Source organism: Palaemon carinicauda, chromosome 19 (genome assembly GCF_036898095.1).
Source record: "Palaemon carinicauda isolate YSFRI2023 chromosome 19, ASM3689809v2, whole genome shotgun sequence".
In the NCBI taxonomy this organism is placed as follows: domain Eukaryota; kingdom Metazoa; phylum Arthropoda; class Malacostraca; order Decapoda; family Palaemonidae; genus Palaemon; species Palaemon carinicauda.
In genome coordinates, this window is record NC_090743.1 from 71,855,518 (window position 1) to 71,872,467 (window position 16,950).

General features: G+C 42.1%; 1 protein-coding gene across 1 annotated transcript in view; it reads right to left on the minus strand.

Moving 5' to 3' along the window:
- The window catches only part of LOC137659063 (anaphase-promoting complex subunit 2-like), a 200,081-nt gene that overhangs the window by 101,576 nt on the left and 81,555 nt on the right, over window positions 1-16,950 (minus strand). The window contains exon 4 of the mRNA XM_068394153.1: window positions 7,558-7,748. Within this exon, the coding sequence (XP_068250254.1) occupies window positions 7,558-7,748 (191 nt within the window). The remainder of the gene's footprint in view (window positions 1-7,557; window positions 7,749-16,950) is intronic.

The following is a 16,950-nucleotide window of genomic DNA, read 5'->3' on the forward strand; positions in this document are numbered from 1 at the left end:
CAGTGTTGCGATGATGGGAATGCTGTAATAAGATTACTTGGTAACAATGAAAGGAAATCATTAGATTTGTCAGCGCGCTTCCCCCAGATACATGACGTCACAAGACACGTGACGTAAACTCTACGAAGAATGACTTGCAAAATATGTAAATTCATTTTCTTTTTTCTTGCAAGAAATGAAAAGAAAATACTAACTTATCAAACAGAAGTATTTAATTTTTATAATGTAAAAGGAAATATATTATTTTCAAGAAAATATTTGTCCTATTCGTATACTTTCTTTAGATAAATATCAATCTATTATCAGAGATTAAATTAAACTAGCGTACAGTCAAATTTACACTACGTAGTACTCATGACAACCGATGCAGACCCACAAAATACTTTGTATCGTTATTTAATATTTTAATAATGGGAATACTAATATTGATGGTTAGCCTATTGGAAGGAAATCACTGTACTGCCCGGTCGCTTTCCACCGGTGATGTGACATCACCAGACATATAATATGAACTCGACAGGTATTAAAACTTTTCTTAATGTATTTTTTACTGAAAATAGATACTGAATGTTAACAATAAAAGAAAATAATAATTTAACAAGATAAATTAGTTTATTTTTATACAAGAAAATAGATTATTTTCAAGGAAATATTCGTCCTATTTCCGATAGACTTGTTACGTCATCACCCAAAAAAAATCGTCGTAAAGTCGAATCGTCGTAAGTCGAGCATTACCTGCACAGTATATGCAAACATACTTGGTTACACAAGGGAAGTGGTTATTACCAGCAGCAGTTGAAGCCAACTTGGCAAAGGTACCCATGGTGCTGTTCCTCAAAGGAGGGGAAGATGATGAAAGTAAAAGAGCCAGACATACTTTCATTCATACCAGTCTTACCCTGAGTAGTCAACGCCTTCAACTTTCTGCTACTTATCCAACAAGAAGCCAGAGGTATTATTAAGCCCCTTATTGTGTTACCACCACTGGAGTGATAGAGAAAACATATCAGGTCTTCTGTGGGTCACATCTTGTGGGTAGGGAGAGGTGAATATTAGATGCGTATCCACCCTACCAATGACTTGGTTTGTGTCACAAAGGAGCTGCTTGAGAGCGCTATGGACCACAGGAATGATAGATAAACGTATCAGGTGTTCTGTGGGTCATGTCTTGTAGGTAGGGTGATGTGAAGAAGACACATTTTCACCCTACCAATGGCACAGTTTGTGCTTGAAAACTTTATGGACGGATTCGCCCAAAAACGTACAAAGCTCTGGGTCATCTCTACGAGGAGAAAATGGATTCTGTGACTGGTATAGGACCTGAGTCCCCATCACGGACAACACCTTTACGACCTCCTTTGACCTTCCTAGTGTTCGCGAGGCATGCTGAACCTAAGGAGTGAACTCCATCATTGTTTTCCTAGGTATGGCCTCAAATTAATCACTGGCATGAAAACAAAAAACAATGAGTATCTGGCCCTTTATGCTATACCCTTGGGGCTAAGTAACCACCTTCCTCGAGGTATGTCCTCAGGTAATTACCTATGTTACAGCATTGATTACCAAGCGGCATGTTCCCAGTTGAAAAGCTTGAACCTGAGGTTCAAGCTGCCCAGAACAAAATAAGATGTTACTTGGTTTCTCGCCACAAGCGAGAGACATTGAGGGTGACCCACAGGGCCCATTTCTCTTTCAGTTGAGTGTCACACTGGGAAAGACCTGTCTTTCGGATCAGGGGAAGATCTGCGGTTTAGAGCTACCCGTCCCCTGGATGGCTGTATTACCCGCTACGGGTAATCAGCTCAAACTCCATGGAGAGCAACGATTAGAGGAGATGCTCGATGGACGAGCAAAGGTCCTCCGTTGCTTAAGCCGAAGAGCATGATTTCCTTAGTTGGCAATTTATGAGTGCATGAGAAGAATAGCACTCTTGAGAAGATTAAAGAAATACACTTCACTTGACTCTCACCACGGAGTATCTAGTCGTAGAGGAAGTCTGGAATGGAATCTCCGTAGTCGTAGACGTGCCACCGTATGTGACCTGTCTTTTTGGCAAGGCTCGAGGCTAAGCCTAGTTCTAGTGGAGCCCCTTAGTGAGACAAGTCCGACTATAAGTCTGCACGGAAGTGGGGAAAAGCCATCTCTTCCTTTTTAAAGAGAAAAATGCTTGTAAAAGGGAACTGAACAGGGAACAGAAGTCCTTCTCCTTTAAAAGAGGATCAATGGTTGGCATTGATATTCATTCCGCTTCTCAAAGGAAGACCTCTAACACAGAGGCTGTAGGAGGAATACTCCTGCATAGGGATTGGATTCCATAAAATCAAAACCCTTGGACAGGATACCCCAAAGGGGAGACCACGTAGGAGCAGGAAAAGTTTTCCTGCAGACAGGAAACCAATGAATCACTGTCATTCTCCCCCTCTGGCACTTTCCCGAAGGAATGTGCTGCCTACTAGGGGATAGACACACATTATTCGTGCTTTGATTATAGTCCTAAGGACATATGGTCCTGAATGTAGCCTCCCTCCCTTTCTTTGATGCCTCTATAGGAAGCGTCAAATCCACAAGGATGAGAAAATCTACTCCTTGGGAGAGATTTTCGTCAGGTAGTGCAGTCTTTCAACTAGCCCCGTTATTTACACACGTCTTGTCGTGGACCAAGGGAAGGACAATCCCTTGTGCGGAAGGACCTGGGACCTGGCCAGTTCTTCAGGTATCGCACTTGACGAAGACTGACGCGGTCTTGTCGAACCTGCGTTAGTTTCTACAGGGTAATGACACAGAATGCAGATATCCGTAAGATAGAACCTTCGTGTCATTCATTTATTTACTCGAATTATAAATTGAGGTAAACGGAAGGAGATGTCTCACAGGAGTAGACTTACAATCAGTTAGTAGGCCGAGGTCTTCAAGACAAGGGCCGCTCCTATATAGGAGGCTGACTGGTTGATCTCAAAACCTTCCCTCGCATAACAAGGTTTAAGCTCGTCTCACGAGGAGACTAAAAATAGACACTTCTAACCGACAAAGCCCGGCTGTATCTCGGCGTCCCCCGTCTTCCTAGGAGATATGATTTTACGATCACGAGGAAGAGGGTTAGAGACTGCTTACCATTTCCTACAGGAAATGTAAGATACAAGATAGTATCCCTGTACCTAAAGTCTGAACTTTCTTTGACGTAAAGATCTGAGACGAATATTTCAAGCTCGTGGAGGGGATCTTTTATGAGAAAGGAATATATTCCCAACCACTTCGGTCTAAGGGGGAGTTCCGGTTATGGGAGAAAGTCATTGTCTGACTTCATGAACACGTCTGAGTTTCAGGAAGTGTAGACAGATGTTTCCCGGGAACGGAAGCACATGGAGGTTAAAAGGGTTCCCACTAAGGTCTGTGGGCCTAATGGCCAACTGGGGTGGAGAAAACACAGATTTTCAGTATTCTCTGTTATTCTTGTCAGTCACCCATCTAGGGTTGACTCAAATCGTAGCCAGTAAATGGCTATGGCTGTAGATTAGACAGCACTGAATTCTTTCCCTAAGAGGAAGAGAATGGCGGCAATCTCATGAGGTTGTGTCTCTTCGAAGAATCTGCCTCCCCTATCACCTCCGAGATCCAATTTGCTTCATGGGACAGTCTAACTAGCATAGTTCCTATTCAAGCAAAATCGGCTTGTGAGCAGCCCCATCATCAACAGGACAACAGGGGAGACAGTACCAACCAAAGCAGCCCCGGGTTCCTGAGGAAATTTGTTAGCAAACCTTCCAGTAGTATGAACGAAATTAAATGAAAAACACATACGTTCATGGGAGATGAATTCCCGTAAGTGTGCCTGATTCAATGCTTAAACCTGGCCACCTTGCAGTGGATCCCCCTGATTCAGCCGACGGCAAGAAAGTTTTGGGAACCCTAGAAGCCATGTTTGTGATTTTGTGATACACAAACAAGAGACCACAGAGCAGGGGGAGCGAATGAGCCTTGCTCTAGAGAAATATCCCCGTCGCCTAATGAAGGGAGTAATCTTAGGTTGCTAGAAGGAAAAAGCCATACAGTAATTCCATCAACTCTGCAGGGTCTAACTAAGTAGTGTAAGCCCAAGAGTGATGAGACACGATCTATGCCATCTAGAAGAGAGAGCTCTCTTGAGCAGTTCCCTCTCGGGAAGTTGCTGGCGAACTAGGAACCTAGAATGCAGCAGGCTTATAGTGATCACTAGACTCTGACTAGTGAACATAAGGCTGCATAATGGCCAGCACGCGAAAACAAAGAGCTACCATCGTGTAGGACAACGAATAACTAGCTGTTGAACATAAACAGCAAATGGTGCTATCAATTAGCAACCCTGATAGTCTACCCGTTGAAAACCGACGATTGGTAGCTGAAAAATCGGAGATCTGGATAATCCAAGATCTACCGAATTGGTCAGGATAATTTTGCTCGAGACTGTGTTCATGATCATGATAGCCCCGTTCTAGGTCTTGAAATGCCTCTTGTGAGCTTGTGAGTCCCGTTCGTGATTGTTAACGTCTCCCACGTGGACGCCTCACACAAGAGCGTAAACATCTTGCACGAGAGCGTCTTGCTTCGAGTATGAGCGCCTCGCACGAGAGCTTCTTGCTCATGAGTGCGAGCATTTCGCACAAGAGCATGAGCATCTATTGCGAGAGCACGAGTGTCCTGTATGAGTCTCGCTTAAAAGCGTGAGCGTCTCGCACGAAAGTGAGAACGTCTCTCTTAAGTGCCTGAGTGTTTCACACAAAAAACGAGAGCATCTTACTTGAAAGCGCCTAGCACGAAAGTATGCTTTACACGAAAGCACAAGCAGTTCGCATCTAGTTCATGACTGTGCACTTAAGCCTATTGATATGACTTTTTAGTTCCTGATCAAGTTACGGATGTAGTTCGTGATCGTGAGCGTCCAACTCGCGATCGCGATCATCTCGCTCACAATCACGAGAGTGTAGCTCGTGATCTTACCACAAGACGCTCACGATCATGATCACAAGTCTTACTCGCGACTGTGAGAGTGTATCTCATGATCGAGAGTTTCATGGCATCTCGCTCGTGAGCGTGCAACTCTGACGTGATCATAACTGTCTAACTCGCAATCGCGGCTACAAGAAGTGAGTGATCGCCTCACGAGCGTTGTGCTTGAGTATGTAGCTCACGATCGTGAGCATGGTGGCGAGCATGAGAGCGATCGCCCCGGTAGCGAGCGCGAGCGTTTAGCTCGCGATCTAAGCGTCCTCGCTCGCGGCTACGAGTGTGTAACTCGTGCCCGTGAGCAATCTGTAGCATCTTGCTCGCGATCCCGAGAACGTATTCAAGAGCTGAAGTGCTCGTGACCGTGAGTGTGCAATTTACACCCATGAATGTGAGTGTGCAATTCACGCTCATGAACGTGAACGGGACCGCGAGCGTCTTGCTCGCAATCACTTGGACATTCTCATGAGGTGTAGAACCTGACGTCATACTCATGGTCACGCGTGTCTTGCTCGCGACTGTGAAAATCACTCTCATGAGTGTGAGTGTGAGTGTGCTTCTGAGCGTGAGCATGTGAGCAATTGTGAGCGTGAGCACGCGTCTCGCTCGCGATCACGAGGGACTAGCTCATGAACGCAAGTGTCCTCAAAGATAAAGTGACTAAGAGACACAAACATGGTCACAAGCATTGCTCATGAACAGAAACGTAATTAAAAATCGTAAGCGTGAGCGCGAACGTAAGCATCTTGCTTGAGAGCGTGAGCATGAGCATCCCGCTCACCAAAGTGAGTGCGATCGTAAGCATCACATTCATCAGAGCGAGCGTCACGCCCACGATCGTTAGCGTCACGCTTGTCAGTGTGAGCAATCGCGAGCATCACGCTCGTCAGCGTGAGCAATCGCGAGCATCACGCTTGTCAGCGTGAGCAATAGCGAGCATCACGCTTGTCAGCGTGAGCACGATCATGAGCGTGAGCGCTAACTTGAGCGTCTGGTTCAAGATCACAAGCGTTCAGCTCGTGATCATGACCATAAAACGTGAGTTAGCGACCGTGAGTGTATAGCTCACAATATTGAGTGTGAGCGCAAACTTGTGTGAAGACTCTCACTCGCAAGGGGAAATCTTACACTTGGAGGCAGAACCTCCGAGCAGTGCTCTGCTTCCTTAGAACGAGTTCTGTCTCAAAGGAAGGCTACTATAAAGTGTTGCTAGAGAAAAAAGCCAAGGCTTAATTCTGCGTTGTCCCCAAAGGGATTTCTGTAACAGGAATCCTGCCGGGGAAACTGAACAGGTGTTGTTCTTCTTCAAGAAGAACATCGAGATCACGATAACCTACGATCTCGTGATCATAACGATCTCTCTAGCAATCAATGATCGTCACAAAAGACATCCTAATGAGTGTCTAACACCGGATTGTCGTGAACAACAACCTGACCGACCCGGAAGACGAGGTGATGTGGCTCGCCCCTGCGATCGTTGCACAAAATAAATTCTGAACTCATCATTGGATTGTCGCTAACAATATCCTGATCGACCAGGAAGACACGGTGATGAGCGTTGTCCCTGCGATCGTTAAGGAGAAAGAAGATCCGTTGAATCGGCGATTGTCGAACAAGCCGTTGGTTGACCATCGTCCTTGATCTCACAATCCTCAACAGGTGGAAGCTACATACGCGCTGAAACACTGCCTGTAGGAAGAGAAAAAAATTCCGGAATGTTGGGAGACGACGAGATCGGCAGAAGGCAAGAAGATTCGTCCTAAGCAGAAGTCGAAGGAAGGGCAAATGGGAGTAGACTTAGTCGACAGTTATTACCTCAGCTGCAGCCACAGTCACCGACTTCACACCCGATGTCGTTATAAAACGCTGAGGAAAAATAAAAGAGGATTAAAAGTTCCTCCCCTACGAAGGGGGAAGAGTGATCCCAACCAACGAATGGTTAAGCAAATCTCCAAGAGGAGTCGTCAGCCCAGAGGAATACTCCAATAACTCGCAGAACAAACATCGACATCTGAAATCGCCATATTACCCTGTAATGTAGCATCGTGTAGAAACATAAGTCATATCTGTAAAGAAAAGCATGAGCGTAAAGCAATAGTGATAAATGGCTGTCTTGAAGGGAGAGAGAGGAGACGTCCGCTCTCTACCAGCCAACAGTAAAAAGTAGCATGGTTCACTGAACCATGAGTAAATATACTGTAGTGGTTAGGTAGGGTTGCCACCTCGCACCTAAAACCTAATGGCTGTCTTCCAGCTACCGCTAGAAGTAATATCCAATAAATAGCGGAAGGTTTGTTAGTATAGGAACAATAAAAGAATTTCAATGACAAGGTACAGCTGGATGCAGGAGTCCATGACACACCTCGCACTGAAGAAGTGCACCCTGTTATGCCCTTACTTCGTGGATAGTAAACAAACATAGTGTAGAAAGAGATGGCAGAGGTGGTGATCAAGAATATACAGTAGGCAGGAACTTGCCGTAATTAGGATGTGACAGAGTACACTTCATCAGAGTGAGATTTGCCATGAATTCCTGTGCCCAACTATACACGTTGATAGGTATTACTGATTTCTCACCTTGATTCCCAACTTCAGCATGGTAGAATACTTTGAAGGCTGCGGAATAAAATTTGTGAAGCAAATATGTAAAGGAGGGATGCATCTGGGAATGCAACGTTGCACGCAAATGTAGTTTGAAGTGTTCCATCAATCCTCCTTGAACACACTCTTCATATTTTGCCCCTGAATTATCACAAAGCATCTCACACCTGAAAAATTATCACTGTTTTGAGATATGGCGATCAGTCACCTTAATAATCAATATATTTGTTCGCAATATTACTATTATTATTACTACAAACTTAGTTGGAAAAACAAGATGCTATAAGCCCAAGGGCTCCAAGGAAAATAGCCCAGCAAGGAAATGAAATAAATAAACTACCAGAAAAGCACTGAAAAATTAAAATAAAATAAAATAAAGATAACATAGAATTCTTAGAATTTGACTACTATTCAGAAATTTTATTTCTACCATTTTATTTTAGAATTTTTTTTCGTTAAATAGAACAATGCTTAGGTTTGAAAATAGCACCTCTGTAAATTATAAATAAAAGTAAATTCTTAAGGTAATTTCCTTTTCTTAGCATCATTAAAGAATTTCTAAGTACTGTACAGTAACTGAACATACAGAGTTGTTAATGGGCACCATAGTGAGTATAGGAATGTGATCTCTGGTGTTCCTCAGGGTAGTGTTCTTGGCCCATTACTTTTCATACTATGTACACCCAGCAACAAAACTGGTGTTGCCTGGCCAGACCTGACTCTCTCCCTCCACACACATACATGCACACTATACATATTATATGTAGGCGCTAACAAGGAATCGTTTCACATAGCACCTATTGGGTCACTAATCATTAATAAATAGCTTTTGTTCAAAATTTTGAAGGCAATAGGGTTTAAAGGTTTAGTTGTTGATTTCAGTATTTTCTTTTGATTTCAATCATGAACCACATAACCCTCTTAAGAGAAAATAGTAGTATTTGCTATATCAATTATATTAGTTTAAGGTTGGAGATTTAAAATGCATCATCAGTTAACATAATTTATATTATTTCAGAAGTGATTGGTAAAAATATATGTGAAATGACATGCAATGAGTGTTTATCGATGCATTATTATAGTGATGTTGTGGTATATAGGAAGTAGGGTATTAAAGATTATACTACTAACACTTTGTTTACTCAAATCATCTAATCTGGCATCAATAACCTTAAATGTCAGATGACAGGAAACTCCTAATCTTTTGAGAAGTTGCCAATCAATCTAATCTGAAGTGTTTTATTTCTTTTATTCTACCTTGTTTTGAGTATTATTCTCCTATCTGGTCTTCAGCTGCTGATTCTCATCTTAATTAAGGAGCCCAGCTAGAATAGAAACATATGGGGGCATAGGAAGAAAAACACAAAATCCTGAAAAAATTCAGAGCTTCGTATGGCAATGGAGAATGCATGTGCAAAATTCCTCTCCCTTTCATAATTACAGGGTAATTAGTAAAAGTAACTTAATAAACCAAAAACGGGTTGTACCAGCAAACTATCATCGAGGAAACTGGGATGGGCTCTGGGCTACCTGGTTAGCCAACTACCAAGTAGAGTAGCCAACACCTCTCAGGGATTGCATCCGTTGCCCCTCCCTGAAGGATTGACATGTTCAATTGAGAGGAACAAGGAACCTTGATTTTCAAGCAATAGGTCAATTCCCATCAATTGCTCCAGAAGGGCCGAGAGATTACCTTGCAAGTAAACATATCAAGTTGATTGATGTCAAGAAGTGCAACCCGTTGTAAGCATCTGCTCAGTGGGGGGAAATCCTGGGCTCTAACTGCCTTCAATCTAATGAGAGTTGGCCATGTATTTAGATTGGTAACACCAGAGTAGCCAGTACGCTCTACAGGAAAATGGTATCACAGCAAATCTCCTTAGTGATCGCTGTCGAGCAAAAGAGACCGGTCGCTAACGACCGATCACACTCAAATATTTTCATAAGGCAAGATTAAGACACATCTTCAATCCATTGTCGGACTGGTAATGTATGTACAAGTCCATCAATGAACCAATAACAGAAGAACATTGATCAACGTTTGCAATCGCGACCTCCTTCTTCCTATGACTGAGATCCCTTAGAAACGACGAATACTTTTGCATTTCTTTGTTTCTGATCAGCAAAACTGACAGATGTTCCAAATGTTCCCTCCCAGGGAAAAGATTCCCTTATGCAAAGTTTTGGAGTCTTAAGTATTTTGTATACTAAGACTGCCAATCTGAATGTTAGGAAGGAGCTGCCTGGAAAGAGGGGAGAGTTTACTTGAAGGTAGATTACCTGTGTCTGGTTACAAAACGGATTTTGAGCAAAGCGAAAAATCTATTTTTGGGTGATATTGCCATGTCGTCCTGATGGGAAGTTCCTTTAGGCAGATTTCTAAGGGATATTTGGCTACAGTGATACTCCCAGAGAATTGACCGCAGGTCTCCAGAATTCTAACTCCTGGCGCGAGTATCCTTAAAATAACTCTTAAGAATATCGCATAATATCAGGGAACGTATTTCTTGATACGGCGCATAGCAATCTTCACCACAAATAGTTTTCGCTTTGAGGGGTAAGAGTGGCGAAATTGAAGGGGAGCCGTTGTCAAGGTTATCCAGTGGATCCTCTCCCGGTACCACCCCAGTAAACTATTCCTTGTTGCAATAAGCATGGATAGCCGCAGATAGAGTAGTTTTGGGTGGGACTTTGTTACATAGATGTATACTCTTTTTTCTAGAAAGGAGGGAGGGTCCATCAGGACGACATGGACATATCACCCAAAAATAGATTTTCCGTGTTGCTCAAAATCCGTTTTTTTGGGCTCAGCCATGTCATCCTGATGGAAGTTTACCAGAGAATTACTTGAAAGTACTATATCTGTGGGTTTGTATAAGTGCCTTTACCTTGACTCAGAATTTTATATGGTCTTCCAGACCAAATGAATATATGACAATAACATTATTTGTCATATCCACTAAGTTTGGAACTAACTTAGGGCTTCCTGCCCCCTGCACGGAATATGTCAAAACCGACTTATAAAGCGTCAAGGTTGTTTACGTGGAAACAAAGTGGAACTTTAGCGATTACCAGGTTGTTCGTACTGAGGTACAATATCAAGTTATTTTTATTTTAGGAAAATAAAAGACTCTGGACAAATTTTATTCGGATTCATGTAGGGCGAATAAGACGCAAATACATTTCATGTATTTATTTGTATAGACAAAAATAAATACAACAACGAATGTATTAAAATAGAATCTTTTACATATTCAACATTATCAGGGTACTGTATATACAGTATATATTTGTAACCTGTAAGGAAAGAAATATATATTAGTAAACCACAGGTGCCAATCCATATTGTGAAATTATTAGATTGATTTCACTTAGATGTTGGATATGTTTTAACACTATAGGAATGTTCACACGGCACTGGTGTTATTGGTTAGATTCGACTCCTATATAGATCAGTCCAAGAATTACCATAGTGATTCTCAATAAAAGGTATTACACTCAAAGGTGCTAATACCTGTTCACCCTTTACACTGTTAAGTCCCAAACAGATCACTGTTCATCGCAGCACTAGACAACAGGTTTTATAACACTACCTGCCACCACCACAAAGTGTTTTATTTCCTGCACTTGCTTCGCGTAATGTTTATAAAAGACTCTAGAGGATTTCCAACCAGTATATGAGCAGAGTCAATCAAAGTCCACATGCTAAAAGAAGTTCAGCGAGGAAGCAATTTTTCTAGGATCGTGACCTGTGGGTGTACTGTCAGGATCCGCTCTACGAATAAAGTAGGTGAGTTTTGCCCTCAGTTGTTTTATGGATAAGTTTGATCCTGAGGTTTTGCCTATGAAGAGCTGTCCTTCCTTTAAGTCTGAAGTTCTTCAAAGATAGCCCTTAAGACACTCTACTGGACATTGATTGAGTGATTTAAAGTTTTCAGGCATCCTGACACCTGAGGTCATTGACGCCGATATCATTTATTTTATATAAAAATCAGAAGAATATTCAATTAAAACCATAAAAGTTGAATGTCATTATAAAAGTTAGATAGTTTTCAAAAGACCTGCTTCTGAAATAAATCTAAAAATGCCACTTGCATAGTAGGACACATCATGTCCAAGAATCTTGGCAAGGATGAACCTGCCACCCTCACCTCGAGCCTCAAAAAAATATCTATTCCTCAAGTTATTATAATTGTGGCATTCGGTCAACAAATGCCTCACTATTAGAGGTACTAAACAGTCGTCATAACACGGTTGGTGTTGGCCCTTCAGCAGAAACTCGTGTGTCAACCAAGTGTGACCAATACGGAGATGACAAAGAGAAGTCTCCCATTTTCGGGGCATCATGTTATACCTCCAAGGAGATATGACATTTGTTACTTCTCTCATTTTATTGTTGTCTAGACTATCCCAGTCCTGTTGCCATTTATTGCAAAGCAATTTCTTAATGATAGGTAGGAAATCATTACACGGAATGGGATACTTTCTTGGCAGCAACTCTGATGCTGCATTCTTTGCCAATGAATCTGCCTTCTCATTCCCACACACACCTACATGTGCTGGAACCCAACAAAATCAAACCACTGTACCTCTCTGTCCAATAATAAAAAGCCATTCTAAAACCTTTAATACTATAGGGTTACTAGAATTAAAAACTTCTAAAGCTTGAAGGACACTCCTTGCATCACTAAAAATTGTAAAATTTCCCTTCTTTTCCAAAGCTATTTTCTCAATAGCGGTTAGTATGCCATACAGTTCGGCAGTAAATATGGAAGCTGTTAGGGGAAGTGCACCTCTACAATTAAAACCATTACTATGTACTCCAAATCCAACACCAGCATCAGATTTGGAGCCATCAGTTTATATAAAAGTTGATTCTCTATATTCTTCAACTGTTTCATAAAAAGAGACTTGGCTTCTTGGTCAGTCATATTCTTCTTAACTCCAATAAAGTATTTACAAAAAGATATCTCTGGTAATTTCCATGGATGCATTGATGATACCTTGAATGGAAGTACCTTACTTCTAAATATATCTTTTCACCCGAAAGCGAAAAGATTGAGGAGATTTTGGGTGCAACTCAAAGTATGATGTGTGTCTTACAAGGCTTGCAGTCTGAAAGGCTAAAGAGTTAGGGAGTCTTTGCAATCTAAACCAATACCAAATAATGGAAGACATTCGGTAAAGGTCTAGAGGTAACTCTCCCGCACCAAAGAGGAGACTTGGGATAGGCGAGGTTCTAAATGCTCCTGTGGACAATCTAATACCAGCATGATGCATTGAATCTAATATTTTTAACCGGCTTGGGGTGGCTGAAGAGTGTATATCACATCCATAACTAATTTTGGAAAAAATCAAGGCCTTGTATAATTTTAAAATAGTATTGCGGTCTGCCTCCCATGATGTATGGGACAATACTTTCAAAAGATTCAGAGCCTCAACACATTTAGCTTTTAATGCTTTTAGGTGAGAGACCCATGTAAGTCTACTATCAAATATCAAACCTAAAAATTTAGATTCCCCTACACATGGGATCCGTTGACCTTTAATGTATATATCCGGGTCTGGATGTGCTCCTCGGATACGACAGAAATGTACAATAGTAGTTTTACTTGTCGAGAACTTAAATCCATTCATATCGGCCCACTGGATAATTTTGTCAATTGAGAGTGTAGTTTTCTCTCAACCATTGCTATTCTAGCTCCAGCAAATGATATAGAGAGATCATCCACAAATAATGTTGAGAGAACATCCCGGGGAATGGCTGAGGATATCCCATTAATTGCTAGTGCAAAAAGGGTTACACTCAGTACACTACACTGAGGAACTCCTTCTTCCTGGCATTTACTCTCTGATAGAGTTTCCCCAACTCTCCTCTCAATCCAAATTCATGAATTGTTTTAAGTATACCATATCTCCAAGGGGTATCATATGCCTTTTCAAGATAAAAAAAGACTGTCACATGGTGCTGTTTGGAAGCAAACGCTTCACAAATAGAGGACTCAAGTCTTATAACACGTCAGTCGTTGAGTGCATTTTTCTGAATCCACATTGAGTCGGTGATAAAATACCCTTATTTTCAAGGTACCACATCAGCCTTGCCTTGACCATCTTCTCCATAATTTTACATAAACAAGATGTCAATGCAATAGGTCGGTAGTTTGCTGCGAAAAACTTGTCCTTACCGGGTTTTAAAAAGGCTAAAATAATGGCTAGTTCCCAAACACTTGGGTAACTATGATCATGACATATTCTATTAATAATGCTTAAAATAAATAACTTTGTATTAAAATGTACATGCTTAATCATTGCATATGGAATTCCATCGGATCCAGGGGCTGTATCGTTATAAGTGGAAAGTGCCGAATCATATTCTTTTTCAGTGAAAGGAGAATTATATGACTCTTCCCTTCCTGTTGCAAAATTTAAAATTTTCTTTTCTTCAATGCTTCTGTACTGGTGACCAGGAGCTGCTACACTCTTGCTCAATACATTTGAAAAATCGTCAGCCAGGGCATTGCTAACTTCATTTCCTTCAGTCACATACTGACCATTCACTTTCAAAGATCTGCTGAAGATAACATCAATACCAAAGGAACCTCTAACCATGACACCAATTTCACAATTACTCATACTCATGGCTGCTGAAGACCTAATCCTTTCAATCACACACACCCCCCATGGATAAATTTTACTTATGGTAATTCAGATTAGCAGAAAAAAACTGCTGGTGTCAGGAATCAAAAATTGGTCATCATGCAGTTCCAACAAAAGCAGCAAATGCAACAGCTAGCATGATTCTTCACAAATTATAATCATTATTTTAACCAACATACAGTACTCAAATAAAAATCATACATCAGCTTATCCAATAATATTTTTGGCAGGTCTGAGCAACTACCTGGATCATGGGGATAGCAACATTTCCCTTGAGAATAGTAATTATGGAGTGATGTACAGTATTGTTTTCTACTGTTATTTTAACTATACTCAGTCAAGACTTTTCTGTAACCATATTTTTTACCCTTTAAACACCATTATAGCATTTTCCTTTTCCAACTAGGGTTGTAGCTTAGCAAGTAATAATAATAATAATTTTCGGGCTTAGGCCATGTCGTCCTGATGGAAGTTCCTTCATTAGTAGTTTCCTAGATATATTTGACTACAGTGATATATCCCAGAGAATTTACCAAAGGTATCCAGAATTCTAACTCCTGGAGCGAACATCCCTTAAAATTTTAAAAAGGGATATCGCGTAATATCAGAGGACGTATTCTTGACACGTCTCATAGCTATCTACACCCCTAATAGCGCTTTTGCTTCGAGGGGAAAAGTGGCAAGAATAAAGGAAAGTCGTTAAAGAGGCGACGCTCCTACTGTACTGTAAATAATGCGCCAAATCCCCACCGTGCGGCGCCACCAAGCCGTTCTTTCCCTTGTAGCTTTGCTGACTGGTGTTTATCCCGTGTTATCTCTCGCTATTTTGGATTTATTTCGCTGCTATGATGTCTTCACCAGCTTCATCTGCCTCTGGAAAGTTAAGTAATATCTTTGAATTGTGTAAATGTAAGCTCTTGCCAGTTTTACTCTTCGATTGAGATCGTAATTAACGTAACAAGAGCTGTTGCCAGCCGGATAGCGTCATGTACAGGGTCTTTTCTCTGTACATTTAGTTAGCGAGAACGACTTTTTTCCCAGCATTATTTGCTTTAATAACTTTAGCTACTTAGAAATTTTAGCTAGGGATTCTTATATTATGTCATTGTTGTCGTGGATTTGGCTATTTATGATCGAGCCTCACGAGTGCTAGGCTTCCTAGCCTAGGCACCTACACACTTCACGAATGATATAACCTTCCTGGTAAAGTTTTATTGAAGCTCAGGCAATATTTTATACATCTAAGATATTACTGCTTAAAATTTTCCTCTTCCAAGATAGTATACGAGAGAGTTTCGGTGAACGATTCTCAATGCTACTAGGTTACTAGCCTAGGGGCTTTAGTATACTTTCATACATGTCCCCATTGCTCTTGTATTGTCTTTTAAGGGGAGACTGACACCTCCTATACCTTTTAAGTCGATACTAATCTCCGAAGAGATTTCAGAGCAATCCCCCTTCCCTCTGATTAGCCTAGGCTATCCTCAGTTAGCTTTGCTGTGAACCAAGTTCTGGCAAAGTTTTACTGGGGCGTTTCGTTTTCCTTCTCCTAACCACTGAGTCGGTTTTGAGTTTAGAACGGGACATCAGAGTAATAAGTCTGTGTTAGGCATCTTACTGTCTTGGTGAAATGATTTCCCATGTTAGGTTAAGCTGCCTTTACAGGAGGCTAGACCTCCCTAGTCCATACGTGGAGGGCTTTGTATGACAATCCCTCCTTCCTTGGTCTAGCAGACAGTCCTGTGCTGGTAGATTTAGACCAAAGAAATGACTTCACTGCCTAAGGTCTCTGGTACGAGATTCTGTTCTCTTGTGAGATTGTGTCCTGTGTGCCGCTTTCTCACTTGACTAACCCAACCTGGGGAAATGATTTCTCCTACCTGAGGTTACTCCATGAGATCAGAATCCTTTAAGTTGGGTGGTGCCTTCGGGTATTACCTTACTTATAGGACACCTACCCCTTCCCTTCTATCTCTTTCGTGTTGGATAAGCCATCACCCTCCCTGGCCGTCATTCTACATTTGACCCTTAGGGTAATTTGTAGAACTGGCCTGAGGTTCCCTGTCTGCCGGCAGGTACCCTCGTATTCTTTAGAGTGTTCTTCAGTCCTCCCTTGGACTGCCCTCCATAGCCCATGTGGATGGGATATGGTTGGGTGGAAGCCCGAATATAATTCCCCCTTCCACTTGAACCCTCATTCTAGATGTAGGCCGGCAAGGCTGAGCCTTTGCCTTCCTCCATCCTCTCTTTTTCTCTGCCTTTCATTATACTGGGCCGGTCGCCGACAGCTAGTAGCTGCCGGCGGCTATGTCGATTGTCTGCCGGCCGGCAGTTGCCCTGCCGCTGCTCGCCGTGGGTGTCGCTGATCGACGACCCAACGACAATAGACATACTGAGGCCGGCCGGCAGCCGGCCACCCATAACCTAGACATTTGCCGCCGGGTCCTACTTGATGGAAGGATTCTTCGGCTGCCGGCCGGCAAAGCCGCTGCCGCCGCCCTGCCGTCCATTACTATGAAGTCAGTAACTGCCTTCAATAGCCCAGAATAGACCGGCATATGCCAACTAGCCCGGCATGTGCCGGCAGGCCCGGCAGGACTGGCGGCATGCCGCCGACAGTCAGTGCTGTAGCCCAAAAGTTTTTTCCAACCTACAAGGTGCTTCATGGGCAGCCTATTGTGAGACCATCACATATAAGAGAGCGATTCTCTC